Source organism: Nicotiana tabacum, chromosome 7 (genome assembly GCF_000715075.1).
Source record: "Nicotiana tabacum cultivar K326 chromosome 7, ASM71507v2, whole genome shotgun sequence".
In the NCBI taxonomy this organism is placed as follows: Eukaryota; Viridiplantae; Streptophyta; class Magnoliopsida; order Solanales; family Solanaceae; genus Nicotiana; species Nicotiana tabacum.
In genome coordinates this window covers 71,495,667-71,521,631 of record NC_134086.1, presented here as the reverse complement: position 1 = coordinate 71,521,631, position 25,965 = coordinate 71,495,667, and the positions used below count along the sequence as shown (strand labels likewise).

At 43.2% G+C, this 25,965-nt stretch overlaps 1 protein-coding gene across 1 annotated transcript; it reads left to right on the top strand.

Moving 5' to 3' along the window:
* The first annotated feature begins 22,514 nt into the window (after positions 1-22,514).
* LOC107783152 (FCS-Like Zinc finger 8-like) lies at positions 22,515-24,993 on the top strand. Its single transcript, XM_016604125.2, has 3 exons — positions 22,515-22,879; positions 22,970-23,845; positions 24,525-24,993. Exons 2-3 carry the CDS (start codon positions 23,028-23,030, stop codon positions 24,628-24,630), a joined length of 924 nt encoding a protein of 307 aa, XP_016459611.1. The 5' UTR covers positions 22,515-22,879; positions 22,970-23,027; the 3' UTR covers positions 24,631-24,993.
* The last annotated feature ends 972 nt before the right edge of the window (positions 24,994-25,965 follow it).

The window sequence follows — 25,965 nt, the reverse complement described above, 5'->3', positions numbered from 1 at the left end:
TAGTCGTCCCATCTCCATACCTTTACAATTAATACATTTTGTACTATGTTGGGTTTCCCCTCCTATATAAAGGGGATCCTTACCACTTTGTAAAAGGTTGTTGTTGCTCCAACTATTCTACACGAAATATACAAGAACTCTTTCTTTCTCTCTAACATATTCTCCCGATACTCTTGTTGTTGCTTGCTACTTTCATACTTGTTCTTCATTTATTGCTTGTTATTGTTCATAAAGAACCTCCTTTAATTATATCCTAATTGTAAGCACCTTCCCGATTATCCTCGATAGCTCGAGCCCGAGCCCAGGCATCGACCTCGAGGCCCCTCATCGGTTAGTTCGAGGCCCGGGCGACTAACCCCTCGGTTTAATTATGACTCTATTTTAGCTCGCATTTCATCTTTTATCTTCGCATATCTAGCATCAACTGTTTTAACAACTAGCATAAAAATAGGTCACGTATTTTTAGAATCCCATCAACAAATTTAATTGTTATTACCATTTTCTCGGTAAATAGTTTGGCGCCCACCGTGGGGCTAAAAATAATAGTGATTATTTTCTTGTTTGTTTCGTTACACAACGCAAGTTATCTTTCACACTTTTTCTTGTCCAAGATCTTCGATTTCATGTCAAAATGTCTGGCTCAGTGAACAGAGTTGAGAACGACAACCTTGAAACCACGGAGAAAACAGTGTGGCTATTCCAATTATTGGCGCGCCACTACAGAACCCCGACAAAGTGCCTAGACCGATTCCATCAGACGCGGGTTCGTAAGATGCACAGCAGGTCGACGAAACCTCACACACTTGACAGGAGCATAGAACATGGCGACCAACAAGAAGCCCAAAAAACCCCAGCTCAAGAAGAATGGAAAGTTAGCCTTCACGTTATTTATGAAATGTCGCAGGCACAACAGTTGGCTATCGCTCAGCTACAAAGCCACCCAAAGACTCCCAGCACGGTAGCACCGTGGATTGCTCCCCCGGCCGAACAGATACCCGAGATATCGAGCAACAATGGATCGATAGCCGACCCTGCCATTGTGAAAATGCTCGAAGACCTGACCAAAAGGGTCGAATCGAGTGAGAAAATGATAGCAGCCAACGATAAGAAGGCCGAGACCTACAACTCCAGGGTCGCCCAGATCCCGGGCGCACCCCTGGTCCTGAAGGGTATGGATTTGAAGAAGATCATACAAAGGCCGTTCCCCAAAAAAGCGGCCCCGAAACCCATTCCAAAGAAGTTCAAAATGCCAGAACTCCCAAAGTACAACGGGACCTCAGACCCTAATGAACACGTTACTGCCTACACTTGCACAGTAAAAGGCAACAACATAAAGACAATGAGATCGAGTCTGTCTTACTGAAGAAGTTCGGAGAAACGCACTCGAAGGGGGCCATGATGTGGCATCACAACCTAGCTCCCAACTCCATAGACTCATTTGACATTCTAGCAGACTCATTCATAAAGGCACACGCCGGTGCCATCAAAGTACCAACAAGGTAGTCCGACGTATTCAAGATTAAGTAGAGGGAGAATGAAATGCTACGAGAATTCGTATCTCGCTTCCAAACGGAACGAATGGAACTACCCTTGGTCTCCGACGATTGGGTGGTGCAGGCCTCTCACAACCCGAATCTTCCACCCTCGGGAGTCGTGATGGCACCTACCCGTGGAATCTAGGCAAGACGAATATAAAAAAATCATTAACCTTTTTATTAAACATGTTCAACAATTTAAAGTAATAAGTGATTAAGCAGCGGAATTAGTTAAATAATCGGAAATGCGGAAAACCGAAACTCAATATTCAACCAAACACTGCTACATAAATTGAAGTACAATACTGCCCAGAATTTGGTATCATAAGTCACGGACTTTCTAAGAATACTACAAATAAGATCTGAATGAAATACATAAGTCTGTCTCTGAATAAGTAAACATAGAAGAGAAAAGATAGGAGGAGACGCCAAGGCCCGCGGATGCTTGCAAGACTACCTCGGGTCGCCTGAATGGACTGAAGACAGCACTCTCATTACGGTCCAAACGCTCAGGTATCAGTATCTGCACACAGTGCAGAGTGTAGTATCAGCACAACCGACCCCATGTGCTGGTAAGTGCCTAGCCTAATCTCGGTGAAGTAGTGACGAGGCTAGGACCAGACTACCAAATAAACCTGTGCAGTTAAATCATATACAGTGGAAATAAAAGCATATAATTACAGCTAAAGTTAGACAGGGGAAACATTCTGCGGGGAGTAACATATAACAACAGAATAACAGTAGAAAAATGTAAGGAACACCATAAATCAATTACCGGCAAAAGATAAAGAAATAAGGAAAACAAGTACACATGTAATACTGTTGTAGGTGTGCAACCCGATCCTATTTCATATAGTATCATTGCAGGCGTGCAACCCGCTTACATTTCACATACTACTGTTGCAGGCGTGCAACCTGCTCCCATTTCACATTTTACAGTTGCAGGCGTGCAACCCGCTCCCATTTCATATATTACCGTTGCAGGCGTGCAACCCGCTCCCATTTCACATATTACCATTGCAGGCGTGCAACCTGCTCCCATTTCATTTATCCACACCAATCGTAAAATAATCCTGGTAACGAAACAATAATATTACAACAACATCCCGGCAAGGGAACAATAATATAGTAATAACATCCCGGCAAGGGAACGACAATATTACAACAACAACCCGGCAAGGGAACACTAATATCACAACAACATCCCGGCAAGGGAACAATAATATAATTCTCATATGAAGCACGAATAAACCATAACGGAGTCGTAAAAATGACAATACAAGACTCAGGGGCATGCTTGACACTGACGTATAGATACTCGTCACCATACCTATACGTCGTACTCCACAGTTAACACGTAGCAAATAAGACACAACTCCTAATACCTCAAGCTAAGGTTAGACCAAACACTTACCTCGATGCGACGAACACAATTCAAGCCTCAACTATCGCTTTACCTCTTGATTCCATCACCAATTCGCTTGTATCTTGCCACAAGTTGCTTAACTATATCAATAAATGCTAAATGTATCAATTCCAATGCAGGAAAATAGGTTTTCTAAAGTTTTCCCCAAAATGTCAAAAATTTCCCCCAGGCCTACATGGTCAAAATCTGAGGTTCGAACCAAAACCCGACTACCCATTCCCCCACGAACCCAAATATACAATTTATTTTGAAATCGGACCTCAAATCGAGGTCCAAATTCCCAAAATTTGAAAAACCTAGGTTCTACCCAAAACACCCAATTTCCCCCATAAAAACCCTTGATTTTGAGTTGAAATCATGTGAAAAGATATTAATGATTAAAGAAAACGAATTAGAATTGACTTACAATCGATTTGGAAGAAGAGTTGCCTTTGAAAAATCGCCCAAAGATGTTTTGGTTTTGAAAGGGTTTGAAAAATGAGAGATTTTCGGCTAAGTTATAGTTTGCACATGTGCGGATATCACATTTGCGAAGTCAGGCTCGCAAATGCGAACTCGTAAATGCGAAGGTAGGCCAATCCTATTGTCTTCGCAATTGCGAACATATGTTCGCATTTGCGGTCCCTGTTGAAGTCACATTTGCGACACAAGCCTCGCAAATGCGAGGATTCCTACCCCAGTCCATCATCGCAATTGCGATGGGACTCTCGCAAATGCGAGCTTGCAATTGCGAAGCCTGCAGACCTGCAACACACAGTAGTTGAAAATCTGAAACTTCCTAAGTTCAAAACACCTCGTGGCCTATCCAAAACTCAACCGAGCCCTCGGGTCTCCAAACCAAACATGCACACTAACCCAAAAACACCATACGGATTTGCTCGTACAATCAAATCACCAAAATAACATCAACAACTATGCATTTAGCATAAAAATCCAAGAACTTTCAAAGTTTCAAATTTTACAACCAAGGTTCCGAATCACGTCATTTTAAGTCTGTTTCTTACCAAATTTTACAGGCTCAACTTAAATCACATATAAGACTTGTACCGAGCACCGGAACTAAAATATGGGCACGATACCATCAACTTCCAAACATTTTTCATTTCCAAAAACTCATATATATTCCAGAAAACAATTTTTCCTTAAAAACTCATTTCTCGGGCTTGGGACCTCGGAATTTGATTCCGGGCATAAGCCCAAGTCCCATATTTTCCTACGGACCCTCCGAGACCGTCAAATCACGGGTCTGGGTCCGGGTCCGTTTACCCAAAATATTGACCGAAGTCAACTTAAATTTATTTTAAAGGTAAATTTTTATCATTTTTCATGGGTTTTCACATAATGGCTTTCCGGCTATGCGCCTAGACTGTGCATGCAAATTGAGGTGATACGGAAAGAGGTTTTTAATGCCTTGGAACACAAAATTTATTTCTAAAACTAGTGATGGCCTTCTGGGTCATCACATTCTCTGCCTCTAATACAATTGTTCGTCCTCAAACGGACATAAGAAGGAAGTACCTGAGTCGAGGAAAAGATGGGGATAACGGCTCAGCATATCGGACTCGGACTCCTAGGTCGATGCCTCAGCGGGTTGACCTCTCCACTGAACACGAACAGAAGGAATACTCTTTGATCTCAACTGACGAACCTGTCGGTCTAGGATAGCTACCGGCTCCTCCTCATAGGACAGTCCTTGTCCAACTGGACAGTGCTGAAATCTAACACGTGGGATGGATCGCCGTGATACTTCCGAAGCATTAACACATGAAACACTAGATGCACGGCTGATAAGCTCGGCGGTAATGCAAGTCTGTAAGACACCTCTCCCACTCGATCAAGAATCTCAAACGGGCCAATGAACCTAGGGCTAAGCTTTCCCTTCTTTCTGAATCTCATCACGCCCTTCATAGGCGACACCCGAAGCAATGCCAGCTCACCGACCATAAAAGCCAAATCACGATCTTTACGGTCGGCATAACTCTTTTTCCTAGACTGAGTTGCACGAAGCCTATCCTGAATAATCCTGACCTTGTCCAAGGCATCCTACACTAGATCCGTATACAAAAACCGAGCCTCTCCCGGTTCGAACCATCCAACCGGCGACCGACACCGCCTACCATATAGAGCCTTATAAGGAGCCATCTGGATACTCGACTGGTAGTTGTTGTTGTAAGAAAACTCTGCTAAAGGCAAAAACTAATCCCACGAGCCTCCAAAGTCAATGACACAAGCTCGGAGCATATCCTCCAAAACTTGAATAGTCCGCTCGGACTGCCCGTCCGTCTGAGGATGAAACGATGTGCCCAACTCAACCCGTTTGCCAACTCTCGCTGAACTGCTCTCCAAAAATGTGAGGTAAACTGTGTACCTTGGTCCAAAATGATAGACACGGGTACACCATGAAGACGAACAATCTCCCGGATATAGATCTCAGCTAAACTCTCGGAAGAATAGGAGACTGCCGCAGGGATGAAATGGGCTGACTTAGTCAGCCTATCAACAATGACCCACACTGCATCGAACTTCCTCTAAGTCCGTGGGAGTCCAATAATGAAGTTCATAGTGATACGCTCCCACTTCCACTCAGGAATCTCAATCTTCTGGAACAAACCACCAGGCCTCTGATGCTCATACTTAACGTGTTGACAATTCAAACACCGATCCATATATGCAACATTATCCTTCTTCATCCTTCTCCACCAATAATGCTGCCACAAATCCTGATACATCTTAGTGGCACCTGGATGAATAGAGTACCGGGAACTATGGGCCTCCTCTAAAATCAACTCTCGAAGTCCATCCACATTAGGCACACAAACTCAACCTTGCATCCTCAAAACTCCATCATCTCCAACTGTAACCTGCTTGGCACCATCGTGCCGCATTGTGTCCCTAAGGACTAGTAAATGAGGATCATCATACTGCTGATCTCTGATACGCTCAAATAATGAAGAATGAATGACTGTAAAAGCTAAAACACGGCTGGGCTGAGAAACATCCAACCTCACGAACTAATTGGCTAAAGCCTGAACATCCAAAGTAAGCGTTCTCTCATCGACTGGAATATATGCAAGGCTGCCCATACTAGCTGACTTCCTACTTAAAGCATCAGCCACTACATTGGCCTTCCCAAGATGAAACAAGATGGTGATATCATAGTCTTTCAATAGATCCAACTACCTCCTCTACCTCAAATTTAGTTCCTTTTGTTTGAACAAGTATTGTAGACTCTTGTGATCTGTGAACACCTCACATGACATGCCATATAAATAATGCCTCCAAATATTCAGCGCGTGAACAATGGCTGCTAGCTCCAAATCATGAACTGGATAATTGTTCTCGTGAATCTTCAATTGCCGTGAAACATAGGCAATAACCTTGTCATCCTGCATCAATACCACACCGAGTCCAATATGAGATGTATCACAATAAACTGTATATGGCCCTGAACTTGTGGGCAAAACCAACACTAGCGTCGTTGTCAAAGCTGTCTTGAGCATCTAAAAGCTCGACTCACACTCATCCGACCACCTGAACTAGGCACCCTTCTGGGTCAACCTGGTCATCAGGGCTACACTAGAGGAAAACTCCTCCACATACCGATGGTAATAGCCTGCCAAACCCAAGAAACTCCGGATCTCTGTAGTTGATGCTAGTCTAGGCCAGTTCTTGACTGCCTCTATCTTCTTCGGATCTACCTGAATACCCTCTGCTGATACAACGTGACTCAAGAATGCAACTGAACTCAACCAGAACTCATACTTCGAAAACATCGCATACAACTGACTATCTCTCAAAGTCTGGAGGACCACTCTTAGATGTTGCTCATGCTCCTCCCGGCTGCAGGAAAAGATCAAAATATCATCAATGAAGACTATCACGAACGAATCCAAGTAAGGCCTGAACACTCGGTTCATCAAATCCATAAAAGCTACTGGGGCATTTGTCAATCTGAATGACATTACCAAGAACTCATAATGCTCGTACCTAGTGCGAAAAGCTTTCTTAGGGACATCGGATGCCCTAATCCTAAACTGATGGTAGCCAAATCTCAAGTCAATCTTCGAAAATACCTTGGCACCATGAAGCTTATCAAACAAATCATGAATCCTCGGCAATGTATACTTATTCTTGATTGTAACCTTGTTCAACTGTCGTTAATCTGTACACATTCTCATCGATTCGTCCTTCTTCTTAATAAATAACACCGGCGCACCCTAAGGCGAAACACTAGGTCTAGTGAAACCTTTTTCAAGCAAGTCTTGCAACTGCTCCTTCAACTCTTTCAACTCAGGTGGGGCCATACGATACGGTGGAATAGAAATGGCCTGAGTGCCCGGAGCTAAATCAATGCAGAAGTCAATATCCATGTCGGGTGGCATACCCGGTAGGTCGGAAGTAAATACCACAGAAAACTCACGAACAACAGGCAAAGAATCAATAGAAGGAACCTCGGCACTAGAATCACGAACATACGCCAAATAGGCCAAACACCCCTTCTCAACCATACGTTGAGCCTTCATATATGAGATAACACTACAGATAGAATGACCAAGAGTCCCTCTCCACTCTAAACGAGGTAAACCCGGCAAGGCTAAGGTCACAGTCTTGGCATTACAGTCCAAGATAGCGTGGTAAGGTGATAACCAGTCCATCCCCAATATGACATCGAAATCAACCATGTCTAGAAGTAACAAATTTACACAAGTCTCAAGACCCCCAATCACAACTATACACGAACGATGGACTCGATCTACCATGATAGAATCACCCACCAGTGTAGACATATATACTGGGGCACTCAAAGAATCACTAGGCATGACTAGATACGGTGCAAAATAAGATGACACATACGAGTATGTAGACCCTGGATCAAATAGAACTGAAGCATCTCTACTACAAACCAGAACCGTACCTGTGATAACTACATATGAAGCCTCAGCCTCAGGCCTGGCTGGAAGAGCATAACATCAGTGCTGGGCCCCACCACCCTGAACTACATCTTTAGGATGGCTTGCTGTTGGCTAGCCTCCACCTCTAATACCTCTACCTCCACCTCTAGCTAGCTGGGCATGCGATGGAACACTCGGTGCCTGAACCATGGCACGGGAACCCTGGTGCTGAGAACTACTCTGTGCTCGAGGGCAATATCTAGCAATGTGCCTCGTGTCACTACAAGTAAAACAAGCCCTCGGCTGTTGGGACTGACGACCCTGAAAACTCTGATGTGGAGGTGCACTGATAGGAGCTAATGGTGCACTGTAAGACTGCTGATCAAAATACTGCATACAAGAACCAGGACCACCTGAAGCGCCGTGAGAAACCTGAAGTGCTGACTGAAAAAAGCCTAGGAGGATGGTCTCTACAATATGAATCCCTACCTCCAAACGAGGCACCACTGAATCTTCCTGAATGACGAGGCCTCTTGTCAGACCCCTGACCACCTCCTTGCGATAGAACCATCTCAACTCTCCTAGATACATTGGCCGCCTCTTGAAAAGAAATCTCACTCCCCGTCTCCTTATCCATCTAAAGTCGAATAGGCTGAATGAGTCCCTCAATGAACCTCTTCACTCTCTCTCTATCTCTCAGTGGGAAGTATAAGTAGAGCATGACGGGCCAAATCAATAAACCTGGTCTCGTACTGAGTAACAGTCATAGAACCCTACTGGAGACACTCAAACTACCTCCGATAGATCTCTCTCTAAGTGACAGGAAGAAACTTCTCCAAAAACAGCTGAGAAAACTGATCCCAAGTCAAAGTTGGTGACCCAACTAGTCTAGCCAAACAATAATCCCTCCACCAAGTCTTGGCGGATCCAGATAAGCGAAAGGTAGCAAAGTCGACCCTATTGGTCTCCATTATCCCCATGTTCCTGAGAACCTCATGACAGCTATCTAAATAATCCTGGAGATCCTCGGAAGATGCACCACTGAAAGTGGTAGTAAAGAGCTTGGTGAACCTATCCAATCTCCACAAAGCGTCTGCAGACATAATTGCTCCATCACCAGTCTGAGCCACCACACTCGGCTGAACTGCTCCAACTGGATGAGCTGCTAGAGTTTGAAACTGGGGAGCCATCTGCTCCGGAGTGTAAGTAGCAGGAGTCTGGGCTCCTCCTACAGCCTGAGAGACGGCTGGTGCTACAGAAGCAAGCCTGCCCGGGTGACACTCTCCATAAGGCCCACTAGATGGACTAGAGCATCCTGGAGTACTAGGGTAGCAATGAACCCCTCTGGGACTTGAGCTAGGCCCATCGGAACTGCCTGGGCCAGAACCTCATCATCAAACTCAACTTGAGGCTCTGCCGTTGGTGCTGCTACTCTGGGCTGGGCTCTGCCCTACCTCGGCCTCTAGCACGGCCTCGGCCTCACCCTCTGCCCCTCGCGGGAGCTGATGCTAGGGGCTCGGGTTGCGGATCAGTGGATGAGGAAGCGCGTGTTCTTGCCATCTGTGAAAGAACAAAGTAGAAATTCAATTAGCATTGAGAAAACCAAACCGCACGACACGAAAGAATAGATGTGAAGTTTTTCCTAACTCCGTAGCATCTAGGGATAAATACGGACGTCTCTGTACCGATCCCTCAGACTCTACTAAGCTTGTCCATAAACTGTGAGACCTATGTAACCTAGAACTCTAATACCAACTTGTCACGACCAGGATTTCCCACCCTCGGGAGTCGTGATGGCACCTACCCGTAGAAGGTAAACAAGCCGAATATTAAAAAATCACTACCCTTTTTATTAAACATGTTCAACAATTTAAAGTAATAAGTGATTAAACAGCAGAATAAGTTAAGTAATCGGAAATGCGAAAGCCGAAAATCAATATTCAACCAAACACTACTACATAATTTGAAGTACAATACTACCCAGAATTTGGTGTAACAAGTCACGGACTGTCTAAGAATACTACAAATAAGGTCTGAATGAAATACATAAGTTTGTCTCTGAATAAGTAAAAATAGAAGAGAAAACATAGGAGGAGACGCCAAGGCCCGTGGATGGTTGCAGGACTACCTCGGGTCACCTGAATGGACTGAAGACAACACTCTCACTGCGGTAAAAATGCTCTGGTATCAGTATCTGCACACAGTGCAGAGTGTAGTATCAGCACAACCGACCCGATGTGCTGGTAAGTGCCTAGCCAAATCTCGGCGAAGTAGTGATGAGGCTAGGACCAGACTACCAAATAAACCTATGCAGTTAAATCATATATAGCGGAAATAAAAGCAGATAATTACAGCTAACGTTGGACGGGGGAAACATTCTGCGAGAAGTAACATATAACAATAGAATAACAGTAGAAAAATGTAAGGAACGCCATAAATCAATTACCGGCAAAAGATAAGGAAATAAGGAAAACAAGTACACATGTAATACCGTTGCAGACATGCAACCCGATCCCATTTCATATAGTACCGTTGCAGGCGTGCAACTTACTCCCATTTCACATATTACCGTTGTAGGCGTGCAACCCGATCCCATTTCATATATTACCGTTGCAGGCGTGCAACCCGCTCCCATTTCATATATTACCGTTCCAGGCATGCAACCCGCTCCCATTTCACATATTACCGTTTCAGGCGTGCAACCTGCTCCCATTTCATTTATCAACACAAATAGTAAAAGAATCCCGGCAAGGGAATAATAATATCACAACAACATCCCGGCAAGAGAACAATAATATAGTAATAACATCCCGGCAAGGGGACAACAATATTAAAACAACATACCGGCAAGGGAACACTAATATCACAACAACATTCGGGCAAGGTAACAATAATATAATTCTAATATGAAGCACGAATAAACCACAATGGAGTCGTAAAAATTACAATACAAGACTTACGGGCATGCTTGACACGGACGTATAGATACTTGTCACCATGCCTATACGTCGTACTCCACAGTTGACACATAGCAAATAAAATACGACTCCTAATCCCTCAAGCTAGGGTTAGACCAAACACTTACCTCGATGCCACGAACACAATTCAATCCTCAACTATTGCTTTACCTCTTGATTCCACCACCAATTTGCTCGTATCTAGCCACAAGCTGCTTAACTATATCAATAAATGCTAAATGAATCAATTACAATGCATGAAAATAGATTTTCTATAGTTTTCCCAAAAAGTCAAAAATCGCCCCGGGGCCACAAGGTCAATACCTGAGGTTCGAACCAAAACCCGATTACCCATTCCCCCACGAATCCAAATATACAATCTGTTTTAAAATCAGACATCAAATCGGGGTCCAAATCCCCAAAATTTAAAAAACCTAGGTTCTACCCAAAACACCTAATTTTCCCCATGGAAACCCTTGATTTTGAGTTGAAATCATGTAAAAAGATGTTAAAGATTGAAGAAAACAAGTTAGAATTGACTTACAATCGATTTGGAAGAAGAGTTGCCTTTGAAAAATCGCCCAAAGATGTTATGGTTTTAAAAGGGTTTGAAAAATGAGAGATTTTTGGTTAAGTTATAGTTTGCACAGGTGCAGATATCGCATTTGCGAAGTCAGGTTCGCAAATGCGAACTTGCAAATGCGGCCCAGGCTTCCCAAATGCGAAGGTAGGTCAATTCTGCTATCTTCGCAATTGCGAACATATGTTCGCATTTGCGGTACCTGTTGAAGTCGCATTTGTGAGGCGCATTTGCGACACAAGCCTCGCAAATGCGAGGGTTCCTGCCCCAGCCTATCATCGCAATTGCGATGGTTCTCTCGCAAATGCAAGCTCGCAATTGCGAGCCAGGCTTCGCAAATGCGAGCTCGCAATTGCGAGCCAGGCTTCGCAATTGCGAAGCCTGCAGACCTGCAACACGCAACAGTTGAAAATCTGAAACTTTCTAAGTTTAAAACACCCTGTGGCCTGTCCAAAACTCACCCGAGCCCTCGGAGCTCCAAACCAAACATGCACACTAACCCAAAAACACCATATGGACTTGCTCGTGCAATCAAAATAACATCAACAACTAAGGTTCTGAATCACGTCATTTCAAGTCCGTTTCTTACCAAATTTTACACGCTCAACTTAAATCACATATAAGACTTGTACCGGGCTCAGGAACCAAAATACGGGCCCGATACCATCAACTTCCAAACAATTTTCATTTCCAAAACTCATATATATTCCAGAAAACAATTTTTCTTTAAAATTTTATTTCTCGGGCTTGGGACCTCGGAATTCAATTCTGAGCATACACCCAAGTCCCATATTTTCGTACGGACCCTCTGGGACCGTCAAATCACAGGTCCGGGTCCGGTTACCCAAAATGTTGACTGAAGTCAACTTAAATTCATTTTAAAGGCAAATTTTTATCATTTTTCATAGGTTTTCACATAATAGCTTTTCGGATACGCGCCCAAACTGTGCACACAAATCGAGGTGATACGAAAAGAGGTTTTTGAGGCCTCGGAACACAAAATTTATTTCTAAAACCAGTGATGACCTTTTGGGTCATCATAAGGCCTTCACTCAAGGTCTGAATGAACGAAGCTCAGTGGCCTCAAGATAGCTGAAAGAGAATCTGATCGAGTATCCCGTCATAACCTGGTTGGATGTCCACAACCGATACCAGCCAAAGATCAGGGTCGAGGATGACCAGCTGGAAGCCCCCTCGGGCTTAGTGTATCCGAGCAGACTCTTGGCAAAGGAGTCAAAACTGAACAAATAGAGGTATCAGTCGTATCCCGAAGATTGGAGGAATGCCTCGAGACGCAATCCGCCTCACAACGATCGATTGGTGAACCGAGGACAGAACCCTCGGTGACTTATCAACAGAGGCGGATTCGACGGGGACACGGGGGCACCTCGCTTATTAGAACACAACTTCAACATCGATGTATCGAACATCGTATTCACCATCAGTAGAATAAGAGACGCCAAATGGCACAGGCCTATACAGTCGGATCATTCATATAGGAACTATAACTTGATATGCGAGTTTCACAACTCACATGGACACAGAACCGAGGATTGTCGGCAACTCCGGGAGGAAGTGGCCCGGCTAGTCGATAACGGACACCTTCAGGAATTCCTTAGCGATCGAGCTATGAACCAGTTCCGAGAAAGAGAAACAACCAAAAAGAACAAAGCAGACAAATCCCAACACGTCATCCACACGATCTTTTAAGACACACCCTCGACTGTATTCAAATAAAGGACTACATCGCGTCCGCCAAACAAACACCGAAACTCAAGAGCACTATCGCCACTAAGGTATAATCATCTCCCCCCTTTTTATATTTTTTTACGTTACGATAACTTTTGCGCAGGCCATCGACCAAAGCAGTCGAGATGCTGATCTAGCTCGAATACCTCGAGGCTCCAAGGCGTCCGTTGTACTCTTTTCCTTCGACTGAGTTTTTATCCCCAAAATGGGTTTTTACCGGCAAGGTTTTTAATGGGGCAACATCCATGCGCTACCTAAGAAGGACCCAACAAGAATAGGAGGCTTCTTTTGCAATCGACCCCGAACACTGTAGGGCGCCCCCTTGAGAGGTCATCCACTCGGAAGAACCGGGGAACGACAAACAAGGTCCCAATAAGAAATGATGTATCGGGCCAAATGGTCAAATGAACCGTGTCCGCATAAGCCGGGCTCACGGTTACAAAACAACATGTACTTATGCCAAACAATCAAAGAATATCTTTTGCCAAAGCATCTCCTACTCCAAAGGAAGTTCAGCGTTTTCACAGCAAGGATCCCTCCACCAAGAACGCTCCGAAGTACTCGGAGACTAGCGTCAATAACTCGGCACCCGCATGGCCTCAGGGTCAGAGCTCCAAACTCATAAGCCCTCATGAGGCAGCACAGAAATCACGAAACATCTACAAAAGGGAAAAATGTCCAGAACACTCGGAGACCGGCATCGCTAACTCAGAAAGCACATGACCCCAGGGTCGGAATCTCCAAAATCGTAAGCCCTCAATGAGGCAATTCCGATCTCACGAGTAACGGCCCCCATGCCTAAGCAAACTCGATGACTCAGGGACTGTCGCCAATCGCAATTCATTTAAAAAACCGAGGCCATAAGACCCCGAACGGGCAGACTCGGTCTAGTAAGACCTATTTAAGGCAGCAACGAAGACTGTAAGACCTCAAGCAAGGTATGAATCATACTTGTACCTAGTATAAACAAAAATGTAAGACCTCAAAAGACATGAAAATTTTGTAAGACCTTACTACAGGCATAAACTCAATCCCGAAGTTTAGGCTATATGTCGCATTTGTAAGACTCCCGAAAGGGCATACCCTCGATATAGACGCCTAAACTACTACACTTGGGATCAAAAATGGCTTCATCCAAACACAAATGACCTCGGTTATACGGTTGTACCAGCCGAATTAACGTGACTCGGGGACGCCCGACCGTTGCTACAAAATCATAGGCCATTACTTCAAATCTACTTCGAAAAGAACCGGTTAAACAGGCTACTCTTGATAGGAAAAAGAGCTTCGACCATGTCAGCTCCAAATCACAAGGCTTCGAGCTACTCAGCCTATGAGCTAAACCTTCCGAGGTTCTCGAACATCAATGCAAACGACTTAAAATTGAGGTTCTTCCTGAACCGACGACGGGTCAAGCAAAATCATTTCAAAAAGTCCTCAATGAGAGGAAAATAAAGCCTACATATTCCTAAGAGCAAAGCGTAAGAGCCATTGTCGCCAGCCTAATGAGCCCCAAGGCCACACACACTAAAAGGTCGCAAAAACCAAAAGTGTACGAGCCACTGTCGCCAACTTAAAATTTTAAAGCTTGAGGGTCAAAATGAGGTCGAGTCGTAACCCGATTCGAAGACCAGACCCAAAATAGTTAACTATATATGCCTAAGGGCAGAGCGTAAGAGCCATTGTCGCCAGCCTAACGAGCCTCAGGGCCACGCATATAAAAGGTCGCTTCAACCCAAGGCGTAAGAGCCATTGTCGCCAGCCCACACAAATACAAAACTTGAGGGTCGATTGAGCTCGAGTCGAAACCCGACTCAGAGACTGAACCCAAAATAGTTAAAATACATATGCCCAAAGGCAAAGCGTAAGAGTCGTTGTCGCCAACCTAACGAGCCTCAGGGCCGTATCATGGATTTAAAGATTTCTACTAGCTCAAAGGTCGAATCGACCTGGTTTATATCTTGACAAACAGAAACAAGAAGGCATAAATTGTTGGGTTCCCCCCTTATACATACAGATGATAAAACACAAGCTCCATTTATAACGTACTGAGAAAGCTATGTACACAAGAACAAGACAGGAAATAAATGTCCTCCCCTTTGGTGACTATGGCCCAGCGGCCCCTTCCTCATCATGTTCAACATCGGACAGAAGGAACTTTTCATCATACTCCTCCCCCTTGTCTTGCTCGATCTCTTCTGAGAGATCAAAGCCCCTGGAGTGGATCTTCTCGAGGACTTCCCTCCGAGATTTGCACTTCACATACTCCTTGCTGCTGCTTGTACGATCAAGGGCTCTCTTCAGTTCAGCTTTAGCAACGGCAACACTCTTCAAATAGGCTGCCGTTTTCTGTCCTGCCCTGGTGCTGCTCATCACGATCTCGACCCAAACATTCACCACCTCGGCATTTGCCTTCGAAAACAAAATCCTTCCAATCATATCCGCTCGTGTAGAATCATTCGCACGAACGGTCTGGATTTGCACCTCAAGAGCAGAAACTATGGCTGGAGCACTCTTTTTGGCTGCAAAATGGGCACTTACATGCGCCTGCATTTCATTGAATTCGCGTTTGGCTCGACCAACCTCGCCCCAGAGCTGTCCCAGCTCCTCTACCTTGTTCTCCAACTGAAATATCAAAACATTAATCCGTCGAGATGAAAAGGGGAGTGCAAGCTAGCATGGAATGCGTGGTACCTATTTTTCTAGGCAGATCTCACGGCTCTGGCTCCGGTCCACCTCGCGTCACAGGGAAACCAACTCGCTTTCCTTTTCCGTACAAAAGAGATTAAGGGATTTTTCCTTACCCAAAGCCTCCTGCAGCGGGGGCCTCACAGTGAAGCAGATCGGATTTGAGCCTGTCAAAGGCCTATGAAGAAAACTAAATGAAAAAAGAGAAGAGCGCGGGACCGGAACAATCTTACAGCGATCAAAAACTCACCATAAGGCCGAGCCGCTGAGCCTCACCAAAAGCTGAGCATATATCCGATAGCTTACTACCTTTAGAAGGTAGCCGATCGAACGAATCGCTTCTTCTTAACCGTTGAGAAGGATCACCCCACTGCAAGCTCCTTCGCACCCCAGAGAATCTTTTCGTTTGTTGTCGATCCTCGATTCCGAGGCCAGCAATCTCTCTTCTTCCCCCGTAGGACACGACCTCATTTTAGAAAAATCTCTGATACCTGCGGCAGTTGAGTTAATGAGCTGACAAGAAAAACACCATTTATAAAAAAAACACTAGACACCTACCACAATGCTTCGCCTCCCATCTCCATTTGGATAGATCTCGTCACCGGCGCCTATCATAAATCGAGCAAGCTGCCAGCTTACGAGACCACTCGGCTAAATCGAGGACCTCGTTTAGAGACAAATGAGTTGCTACAAATATGGAACGGAAAGATATCATTACGGAGCCTGCCTCCAGTCAAAACGATGATAGTTCAGATGAGACACTTACGCGTAAAGTTCCATTTCTCAGGAAATGGCAAAAATTCTCTAGGGATGACATTGGTCGTTCGAATCCGAGCGAACTGATTCATCCATTCAAGATCCTTATCCTCTTCGCTACCGACGATAGGAGCCCGGGTGGATCGACACTGGAGAGCAATCAAACCTCGTTAACGCAGTGGCCGATATAACCTCATGAGATGGCTGAGGGTAAACTCTATCCTGGCCTTATTGGTGAAATATCTTATCATTTGTACTATTTTCCAAAGGAAGGGGTGAGCCCGCGCCAATGTAACCCGATATCTCCGATAAAAATCAAGCATGACCTGGTCGGGGGGACCCGACGCAAAAATATGCGTGTATATTCTCAAAAAACCCTCAACGTATGTCGTGATGCTCTCATCGGAATAAGGTACTTGTAATACCACGCCTTCTCCCCATCCACAATCTTTTCCGATCATTTAGAGGTTTTCCTCTCCCACTGACGAGATGATCCTCGACACATGCTCCCGATGACCCGAAACATTCGGAGGCCTCCCTGGTGTGACGACTCACCTCGAGGCAGGGCACCCCGAGGCCCGCTCACCGGGCACCAGCGGTGCGTCACTATCACCAACCTAACACGAAGCATAGGAAGAACTCCCCTCTCTCTGGCGGTTTAACGTCGACGAAGTAGTCATGGCTACGATAGAATATGGGAAGAAAGATGTGGATCTGAGCAAAAATTTTGAGTTAAAGCAACGGAAGGACTAACACAAAGCGCTAGGCTCTGTGGAAGAGGTAGTCTCTCAAAGCAGCAGAATCAACATTGGAAAGGAAAGTGAATGAATATATAGGGGCAAAACAGCAACTGCCCGCATATCCAAAAGACCAATTAATTCTGGTCGCGTTAACATCATCCTCTCCTAGGGAAACGCACTAACAGAATTGCCCTAGGGCCCCCTTTACCAGGTCGAGAAAATGTTGCTACTCGGCAGAATTCGAGAAACTACGAGGCCTTGGGGGCTCTTCGGTATCGCCGGCACTGGCCCGTTAGAAGATGTCGATTTAACCCCGGGGCATGGCCTAACTTGAGGGTCCCGATCGCTCCAAGAACAGATTTCGAAAGGCTAACGTCAAAAGTTAAAAGTTTAAATCCACGAAAGCAAAGGAAAAAAACGGAAAGAAGAAAAGTCCCTCTTTTTACATTGCCAAAAAACGTATCCACAAGAGACATCTTTACAAAATCCATCCCCCGTGAACTGCATACAAAAGGAAAAAGGAAGGACGCAAAACGACTTGGGGACTACTCTTCATCACCACTATCTTCGCCCTCATCTGGGACAATTAAAAGTGCTAGTTCTCTCTCCAGTTCGCGGGCTTCCTCGAGATCAACTGACAGATCGATGTCATTGGCTCTGATCTCCTCCAGGGTTTCTCTCTTCGCCTCTACCATAGCATGTTTAATAGCTCGAGCTAGCTTCTGCTCGGCTGCTATAGATACGTAATGAGCTATTTTATGCATCATGGTTGCGTCATCCAGATAAGTGGCAGCATTTCTTTCAATCTAGGACTTGGAGGCAGCAATCTCCTTGCGAGCATTCTTGAGAAGATCATGAGATGACGCCAACTCCTCAGTAGCTACCTCACTTTGCTTCCTCAGCCTGAGGATCTCCACATTCAGTCGACTAATCTATGAGCCATTTTGCTCGACCTGCAAAAGAAAGGTAAGCCAATTTGTGTCGGAATATAGGAGAAAAGGTCGGGTACAAGCGTGGAGAAATACCTGTGTGGCATGATCAGCCTTTTCCCGGAGCGCTCTCTCCAAAGCAGCTCGGAGCTCTCCTAATTCTTTCTCTCCTCGGGCAGAGTGAGCCTCCGAATCCCGCAGTATCAAGGTAAGCTTCTTACACTCCTTTTCACGGTAAGAAAGCTCCTCGTGGAGCCGAAAGAGGGCATGATCATATATATCATTGCACTGCAGCATAGCGAAAAAGTTAGAAAGACGAAGAATGACGCCCAAGACTAAAAAAATATAAAAAAAATATACGAAAGATAGCTATCACATGCTGCATGAATCTCTCCGCCACCTTGACGGTGCCAGGAACGTCAAGACTGATGCTATCGCTAACACTATCAAAGATGTTAGCAAGAGAGCCTCCACCTTTGAGAGGAATCCCTGCTTTGACGGCATTCGCTTCTTAAGCGTCCCTCAGTTCCCCTGACGAGACCTGAAAGCACGAGATGAAATCATTCATGTCGCTGATTTCCCCAAAAGGCAACCCCTACTCCTGAAAAGCTTCGGGCCCTAACCCTTCAGGATCGATGGCAGCGGTCCCCCCAATGGAAATTACGCCAAACCTGATCATGCGATCTGAGGCCACATTAACACCCTCTTCAAGGGTCTATGGTCTACGGGACCGACCTGAGTTGGCCGTTCCAAACTCAGCAGCCTCGGATCGAGGCACCTACGAGGCTCCCGCACTCGACATCGTCTTCCGGGCCAACTGGCATTCATCTTCATCCTCATCCTTGGTGTCAGGATTTGCCCCTGAAGTTGAAGTTGAGGTCCTAGTAGTGGCTTGATGTTCGAGTGACTTGGATTTCTTTGTTGTAGGAAGGTCGACAGCCGCCTTGCCTTCTCTCTTCTTGCCCTTGCCGGGCTCCGAAGCCTCCAACCCACCACCAGGGGCAACCTCATCTCCATATTCTCGCCAAGGCCTACACAAGCATGATAACTGTAATTTGTCAGCACAAGGGACGTAGGGAGAAACGTAAACCTAAGACATAGACAGCAAAGAAGCTCTACCATGATTATTGGCCACCCATCGCTCCTTGGCCAGGTAGGTCCAAGACCGAACATGATATGGGAACGCGGTGTCCAACCGTCTGATCCACCCTGGAAAGTCCGAAACCGCCTCGGGGTACCAAACAGCGGTTGCATGAAACGACAAAGAGGTCATCATTCCGGGGAAAAGGGAAGAAAATTACAAAACATGGTTAAGGGAGAGTCCCTTACGCTGTGTGTTCCACCTCTCCGAGAAAGGCATCCTCTGGGCCGGAATGATGTCCGAGGTCCTTACTCAGACAAACCTGCTCATCCATCCTTGGTCCTTCCCCTCGTTGATGTTCGAGAAAAATGATTTTTTTTATCGATTATGGAGCCTTATCAAACCTCGATAAAATCGAGGGCTGTACAACCTTATCAAATGTTTGAGGATAAAAACCTCGCCCACAACCCCTTCGATGAAATGAAGGAGCATCAATACTATCCTCCAGATAGAGGGATAGATCTAGCCGAGCATCACTTGATATTTGTCACAAAAATCAATGATAACCAGATTTATTTCCGGGGGAGAAGATTTAGGAGGATCCGCAGGACCCAAGGTTAATAGGTAGGTATACACATGAAGGAAGCTGGCTTTGTAGTCCGTTATATTTTCATCAGGGCCGGGAATTTCCACCTTCACTGCCTCACTCCATCGGCAGTCCGTCTTCACTGTTTCAATGTTGGTCACGACACTAATGTATTTGGACACATGTTCACATCGGCCCGGTGTGGATGAAATGGTATCGACGGTAAAATATTTTGACATATCAAGCTTGGAGGGAGTGCATTATTCCAATGTGGGTACCGCTTTGGATTTCTCCTTGGATGACCGAGAAGAAGATGTAGCTTCATTTTGCCGAGGAACCATTCTAGAAGTCCTGGCCATAGCAATGATAAAGTTTCCTCTCAGAAAGCAAGATGGAAGAATGTAAAAGAAGATGGGTGTGGACTCGTGAAGGGGAAGGAAGAGAGTTGAGGGGTGTGTGGGCTGATTATGGGTTACAAAAAAAGAGGGAAAACATTTAGCGCCTAATTTTTATATTTAACGTCCGGATTTCATGATTTTTAAAGACCAAAAATTATCCTTTCGTTAATATTATACTAAAATTTGATTTTGACGACCGAAAAAAAATTGGTCGTCATAAATATACTTATAACGACCGGACTCAAATCCCTTCGTTGGAATTTGGTCGCTAAAAGTCAATATTCTTATAGTGTGTGTAGGGGGTAACTCTTGAGGGTCTGAAGTCATACTTTGGAACTTCGGGCATTTTTAACCGCTTCAGGATTAATTCTGGTATCGCGCTCGACTTGTACGGCAATTGATTATACTTCTTGGAGTCCGAGCCCTTTAATTCTGGTGGTGCACCCGGGATTTGGTCCATGCGATAGTTTACTAAAAGTTCATTCTTAAAAGAACCGTTCTCGTTATTAAGACCAGATCCGCTCCCCCAGCCCTGTCGGAGCCAACTTCACCCCCGGGAGTGCTGATGTCAATTCTCTGCGTTGTTTGGTTTGCGGGAACACCGGGAGGAATTGGATCTTGTCTGTTTGAATTATTCGAAGTCCCCCGGCAGCCTGCTTCAACTCCGCCATAATCTTGTATTGCCGCGTGAAATGGCCTAGAATGATCGCATGTTGCTCTTGCAAAACCCTTACCGCGGGGACGACATGCTCCTCATCAGCATCATCGGGAGTCCTCTGTCGAACATGTCGAGGATACTGCCTGTCATGCACCGATGTAGCGTCATTCCCCTCGTTGTGGGTGTCACTGATTGAGTTCTCGAAGTGAGGCTGATCTTCTTGAACCTCGGGGTTATGTATGTTGTTAACAACATTATCTGCCGTTTCTTATGATTTTTTCTAAGACAAAAATACTCAAAGCACGTTAGTAAAAAGGCAAGGATCAATTTAATTGCATGGTTGTCTAGGCCCCACGAAGGACGCCAAACTGTTTACCCATAAAACGGTACAGTTGAATTTATACGTGGTTTCTAGACAAGTGAATTAATTTGATCTTGAAAATAATAGAATAAATAAAGAATTAAGCAATATTTAGCCTTGAAATGTAGACGAAACATCAAAGATGACAGTTCCGGGAACAAGATTTCCGGGCACAATTTTGATGGAATCAAAAAGCAAGAAAGTAAAATTGTATTAAGCTTTGTATAGAATGTAATGTAAGTTTGCCAGAAAATTCGTATCCTCTACAATGATAACTAAACTCACTATTTATAATTGTGTCTACGGAAGGAGGCCGATGATTGTGCCCTCCTTTAATGTCAATTATGAGGGTCAGTAATGAAGATGTAACGATGGACATAAATACCAAATTTCCTATAACGGACCGTTGCTCTTAATGCTGCAGAATATTGCGATGCATAGTAATATGTCAATTTTAATTTCTTAAATTTCGTCTTCAATTAGACACACTAATATTTTTTGTTTCACAAAAGAAATGGAAAAGTAAAAAAGGCTGGTAAAGGTTGTACAAATAATCTCCCAATGTACCACAGTTGTACACCTACGCCCAAAGGGTGGATAAAGGGTGAAAAAAGAGCCTAAAGTGTAGTGGGTTGGGAAAAAGGACAAAAACCCACTACGAGGTAGAGAGTTAAAAAGTACTACTAATAGGAGCACTAGAACAGTGAATCAGACTTTCTAGACTTTTATTTTATTTTTAAGGGGATTATTTAAATTTTGTTTTTGTTGAATAACTGTTGATATAAACGTCTTTGTCTGCATGTAATAGCCTATTTGACCAAGTTTTTTTTTGGTCAAATATGCTTTTTCAAAAATTGAGGCGTTTGGTCTAACTTTTCGAAGAAAAAGTGCTTTTAATGAGAATTAGAAGCAATTTTGGAGAAGAGAAAAAAGTAGTCTCTCCAAAAGTATTTTTTTGAGAAGCACTTTTGAGAAAAATACACTTAGAAGCAGTTTTTTAAAGCTTGATCAAATATTAATTGCTGCTCAGAAATATTTTTTAAACTAATTAACCAAATGCTTCTCACCAAAAGTACTTTTGAAAAAAATATTTTTTAAAAAGAATAGTTCTCACAGATAAACGAATTTTTACGGCTGGGCCAAAAAGCTTATAAGGCTTTGGGTCTTTATGATGCAAAGAAATCTTTTGCTGAAATAATACAGTGTGAGGATTCACAAAGAAACAAAAGAGGGGAAAAAGCAAAGTGAGAGAAAAAGATGACCAAAGACCTATTGGCCTTTGTGTGACATTATTTTCTTTTTTGTTGCTTGTGTAAATGTTTGGTCTTGATGATGACTATTGAGGTTTCATGTCGGTTCTCAGATATGAGGGATTCTTGCTGAAAAAAAGTTGCCTTTTTTTTTCTCTCTTCTTTGGATCCTTACTTTATGGTAGAGCTGTAAGTTGCCAAGACAAAGAAAACAGTTTCTGGGGTTGGTTAAAAATTGAATCTTGAGCTTTAGAGTTTATGTTAATGGTGGATACAAGCTGAAACCAATCAAGGTGTGTATTCTTTGTTGAAAATAAAGTTTGACTTGTTTCTTGATGATCTTGAAGTGGAAAGTTTGAAACTTTGCTTTGATTTTGGTGCAGGAAAAAAAAGATCTCTGTGCTAAAGAAGAGTTCAAGAATATCCAGTAACAAAGTTATAATGGCAGATTATGGTTCTATACCATCTCCAACAGATAACTGTAGAAAAACCTCTTCCTCTTTTTTTGGTTCACCGAGGTTGTTCACTGGTTTTGCTACAAAGGGCTTTCCTGATACTGAGTCTATAATGAGTCCTACTTCAATACTTGATAGTAGTAAACCTATATCTGCTTTTAGAAACCCTTTTTGGTCTGATTCTAACTCAAACACTCCAAGATCCCCTAAACCAGATAGTAGAGTTCATTGGGAGAAACTTGACTCAAAAGGGGTTGGTCTTGGCCTTGTTGATGCTCTCATTGATGAAAAATCTGATTCCAAAGAATTGAATCCTGTGAGCAGAATGGTTGTTTTTGGCTCACAGTTGAAGATTCAGATCCCTACTACTTTGCCTCCCTCTTTTCATTCCCCTACTGATTCACCACCTTCTCCTGGTGATTTTGGTATCAAGACCAGAAATTCTCATTTAGGTTCTTTCTCCCCATCTCATATGAAGAAATCTCCATTTGGGTCTTCAAATTCTAACATGGACATCCCAAATTCACCAGGGGCATTCAGTAGTATCTCTGCCGCTGAGATGGAGCTTTCTGAGGACTATACTTGTGTCATTTCATATGGTCCAAATCCAAGAACCACTCACATATTTGATGATTGCATTGTTGAGAGCTGTTGTGGTGTTGTTAAGTACTCTGCTTCAAGAAAAGAAAATGAGCATTTTCCCAGTCTGCCGATGAGCTATCCCTATCCCTCTGAGAGCTTTCTCAGCTTCTGTCACTCTTGCAAGAAAAATCTTGGATTAGGGAAAGACATTTACATGTACAGGTAATCCAAATTTTCTATTTTAAAATTTCAAATTTGCCTAGGGGGTTATAGTTATGCTCATATTTTGATCTGTTTATGAGTTTATTAATGTGGTCATGAGGTTGAGATTTTTCCCTTTTCATGATTTAATTGTTATTTGAGACTTGTTTTAGTACTGTTTCTTGGGCATGGTAATCTTGACACACCCTTAGCAAATTTCTTGTAGCATTTTAGAGTTTCTCCAAAGGTTCTGTATTCTGTAAAAGACCATTTAAAATAGTAGACTATTTTAAAGTATCGTATATGTTTAAGTTTCATGGTTTATTTTAAAGTACTTGATAATTTCAGTTTATAAGTTTATTAATCTGGTATGACTCATGAGGGTGAGATTTTTGCTTTTCTTTTTCATTACTTAATTGTTGTTTGATACACCTTTTTAGAACAGTTTGCTCTAGGACATGTAATCTGGACATTCTCTTTGCAAATTTCTAGTAGCATTGAGAAATTTTGTAGGGCTCTGTATTCTGCAAAAGATCAGAGTAGTTATCAGCTAGAGTTTCACATCTTGTTCTACAATCTTTTATTTTGTGCCTTAAAGATTAGTAATACATTGATAAAACTTTGGAAACTTTCCTTTTTGTAAGAACAATATGTGATGCATTATTTCCTGAGTTGTATTTCTGTACTGTGTTCTTTTTAGAGGTGAGAAGGCATTTTGTAGCAGTGATTGCAGATACAAAGAAATGATGTTGGAAGAGGGAATGGATAAACCAGAGACCGATGATGTATATGGTATCATTTCCTGATAGTAACTGAGTCACTCAAGGCTGATGGCAAGTTTTATCTGTAGTATAACTTGCAAAAAAGAAGAGAAGGTGTTAAGACTTGAGTGACTATTGCAGATTGAAAAACTGTTTTTTGTAAATTGGCATAATTGAATCTGTTTAGATGTATCTGTCATTTTTTTGCCTTATTTTTTTGTTTTTGGTTTAGGGGTAAGAAAATGTCTTTGTTGAGGAACAGGAAAGCTGATGAGATAATATTGAAGTGATTGATGAATTTTTATTTGAAAGAAAAGATGTAGTAGGTGATTATGGTGTCTGACACTACTTTGTAGTATGCTTTTTGAAAGTTTATATAATGATGTTGATTGATGATGTTAGAGTAAAGCTGTTGGCATTATCTTTGATTATGGTATTATAATATACACTAATCAATCCCATAATAATGCACACATCATCATAACCAATGACCTCAATTGAGTAGATTCTTTTCTCTTCTTTGGGATGTCCTCTTTCATCATTTGTTGATTGGCCAAGTGTAGCTATTTTGACCGGGCTTTCATCTTAAAACAATTCAGCTAGAAACTATCATGGTGTAGTATTATACAAGAAATTATTCTACCTATGCTATTGTTTAATAAGTGTGATAACCTAGATGAAATTAAAAAAAAAAAAAAAGATACGGATCAAACATGAAAAATTGGGCTAGTGGCCTCGTGTAGCAACTACCCTGTGTTCTTGTTAAGTTCCATATAAATGGTAAATTATATCACTAATATATGGGTTTACCCACTTCCTGCATTTGTTCATAGAATTTTTAAACTGCACTTGCAAATAATTTTATGAAGTTGGTGGTTATCACACTTTGTTGAGTTTCCAAGTTCAACTTTTTGAAGATATGGTTTAGATGTGCATTTCAAGTGAAGTTTTCAAATATTCAACTTTCACCCACAAATGTTGTACTTTAACAAGAATTTTTTTATTTCAAGAAAGTTACAATTACTCAAACACAAAGTCGAATTCAGAAACACGGTTTGTTTTGTTCTGATAACATGTTAAGTTGTCTCGCATCATTTATGAATTTAGCGCTACAGAAAAGATGGATTTTATTTTTTATTTTTTCTCAACAAGTTGTTAGTCTGTTGAAAATGTTAGGAGGAGCTAATTGGCAATGTTGGGCTAATAGTCTTAGTACCAATTATATGGTGCTGAGTTTCTTGCTCTTTTATGAACCTGTAGTAGTACTAGAAAGAAAGCAAATGAAATATACTGGTCCCGAAGAGTAATAAAATCTGAAAGTGCAGAGGAAGGTATATGAAGATGGTTGGAGAAAAGGAAACAGGCATGGGGCTGAATGCT

Excerpts from the sequence above, each read along its gene's own strand:
- LOC107783152 (XM_016604125.2), top strand. The coding sequence starts at position 23,028 with ATGGCAGATTATGGTTCTATACCATCTCCAACAGATAACTGTAGAAAA. Across the intron at positions 23,846-24,524 it reads AAAGACATTTACATGTACAG|AGGTGAGAAGGCATTTTGTA; the intron begins GTAATCCAAATT and ends TGTTCTTTTTAG.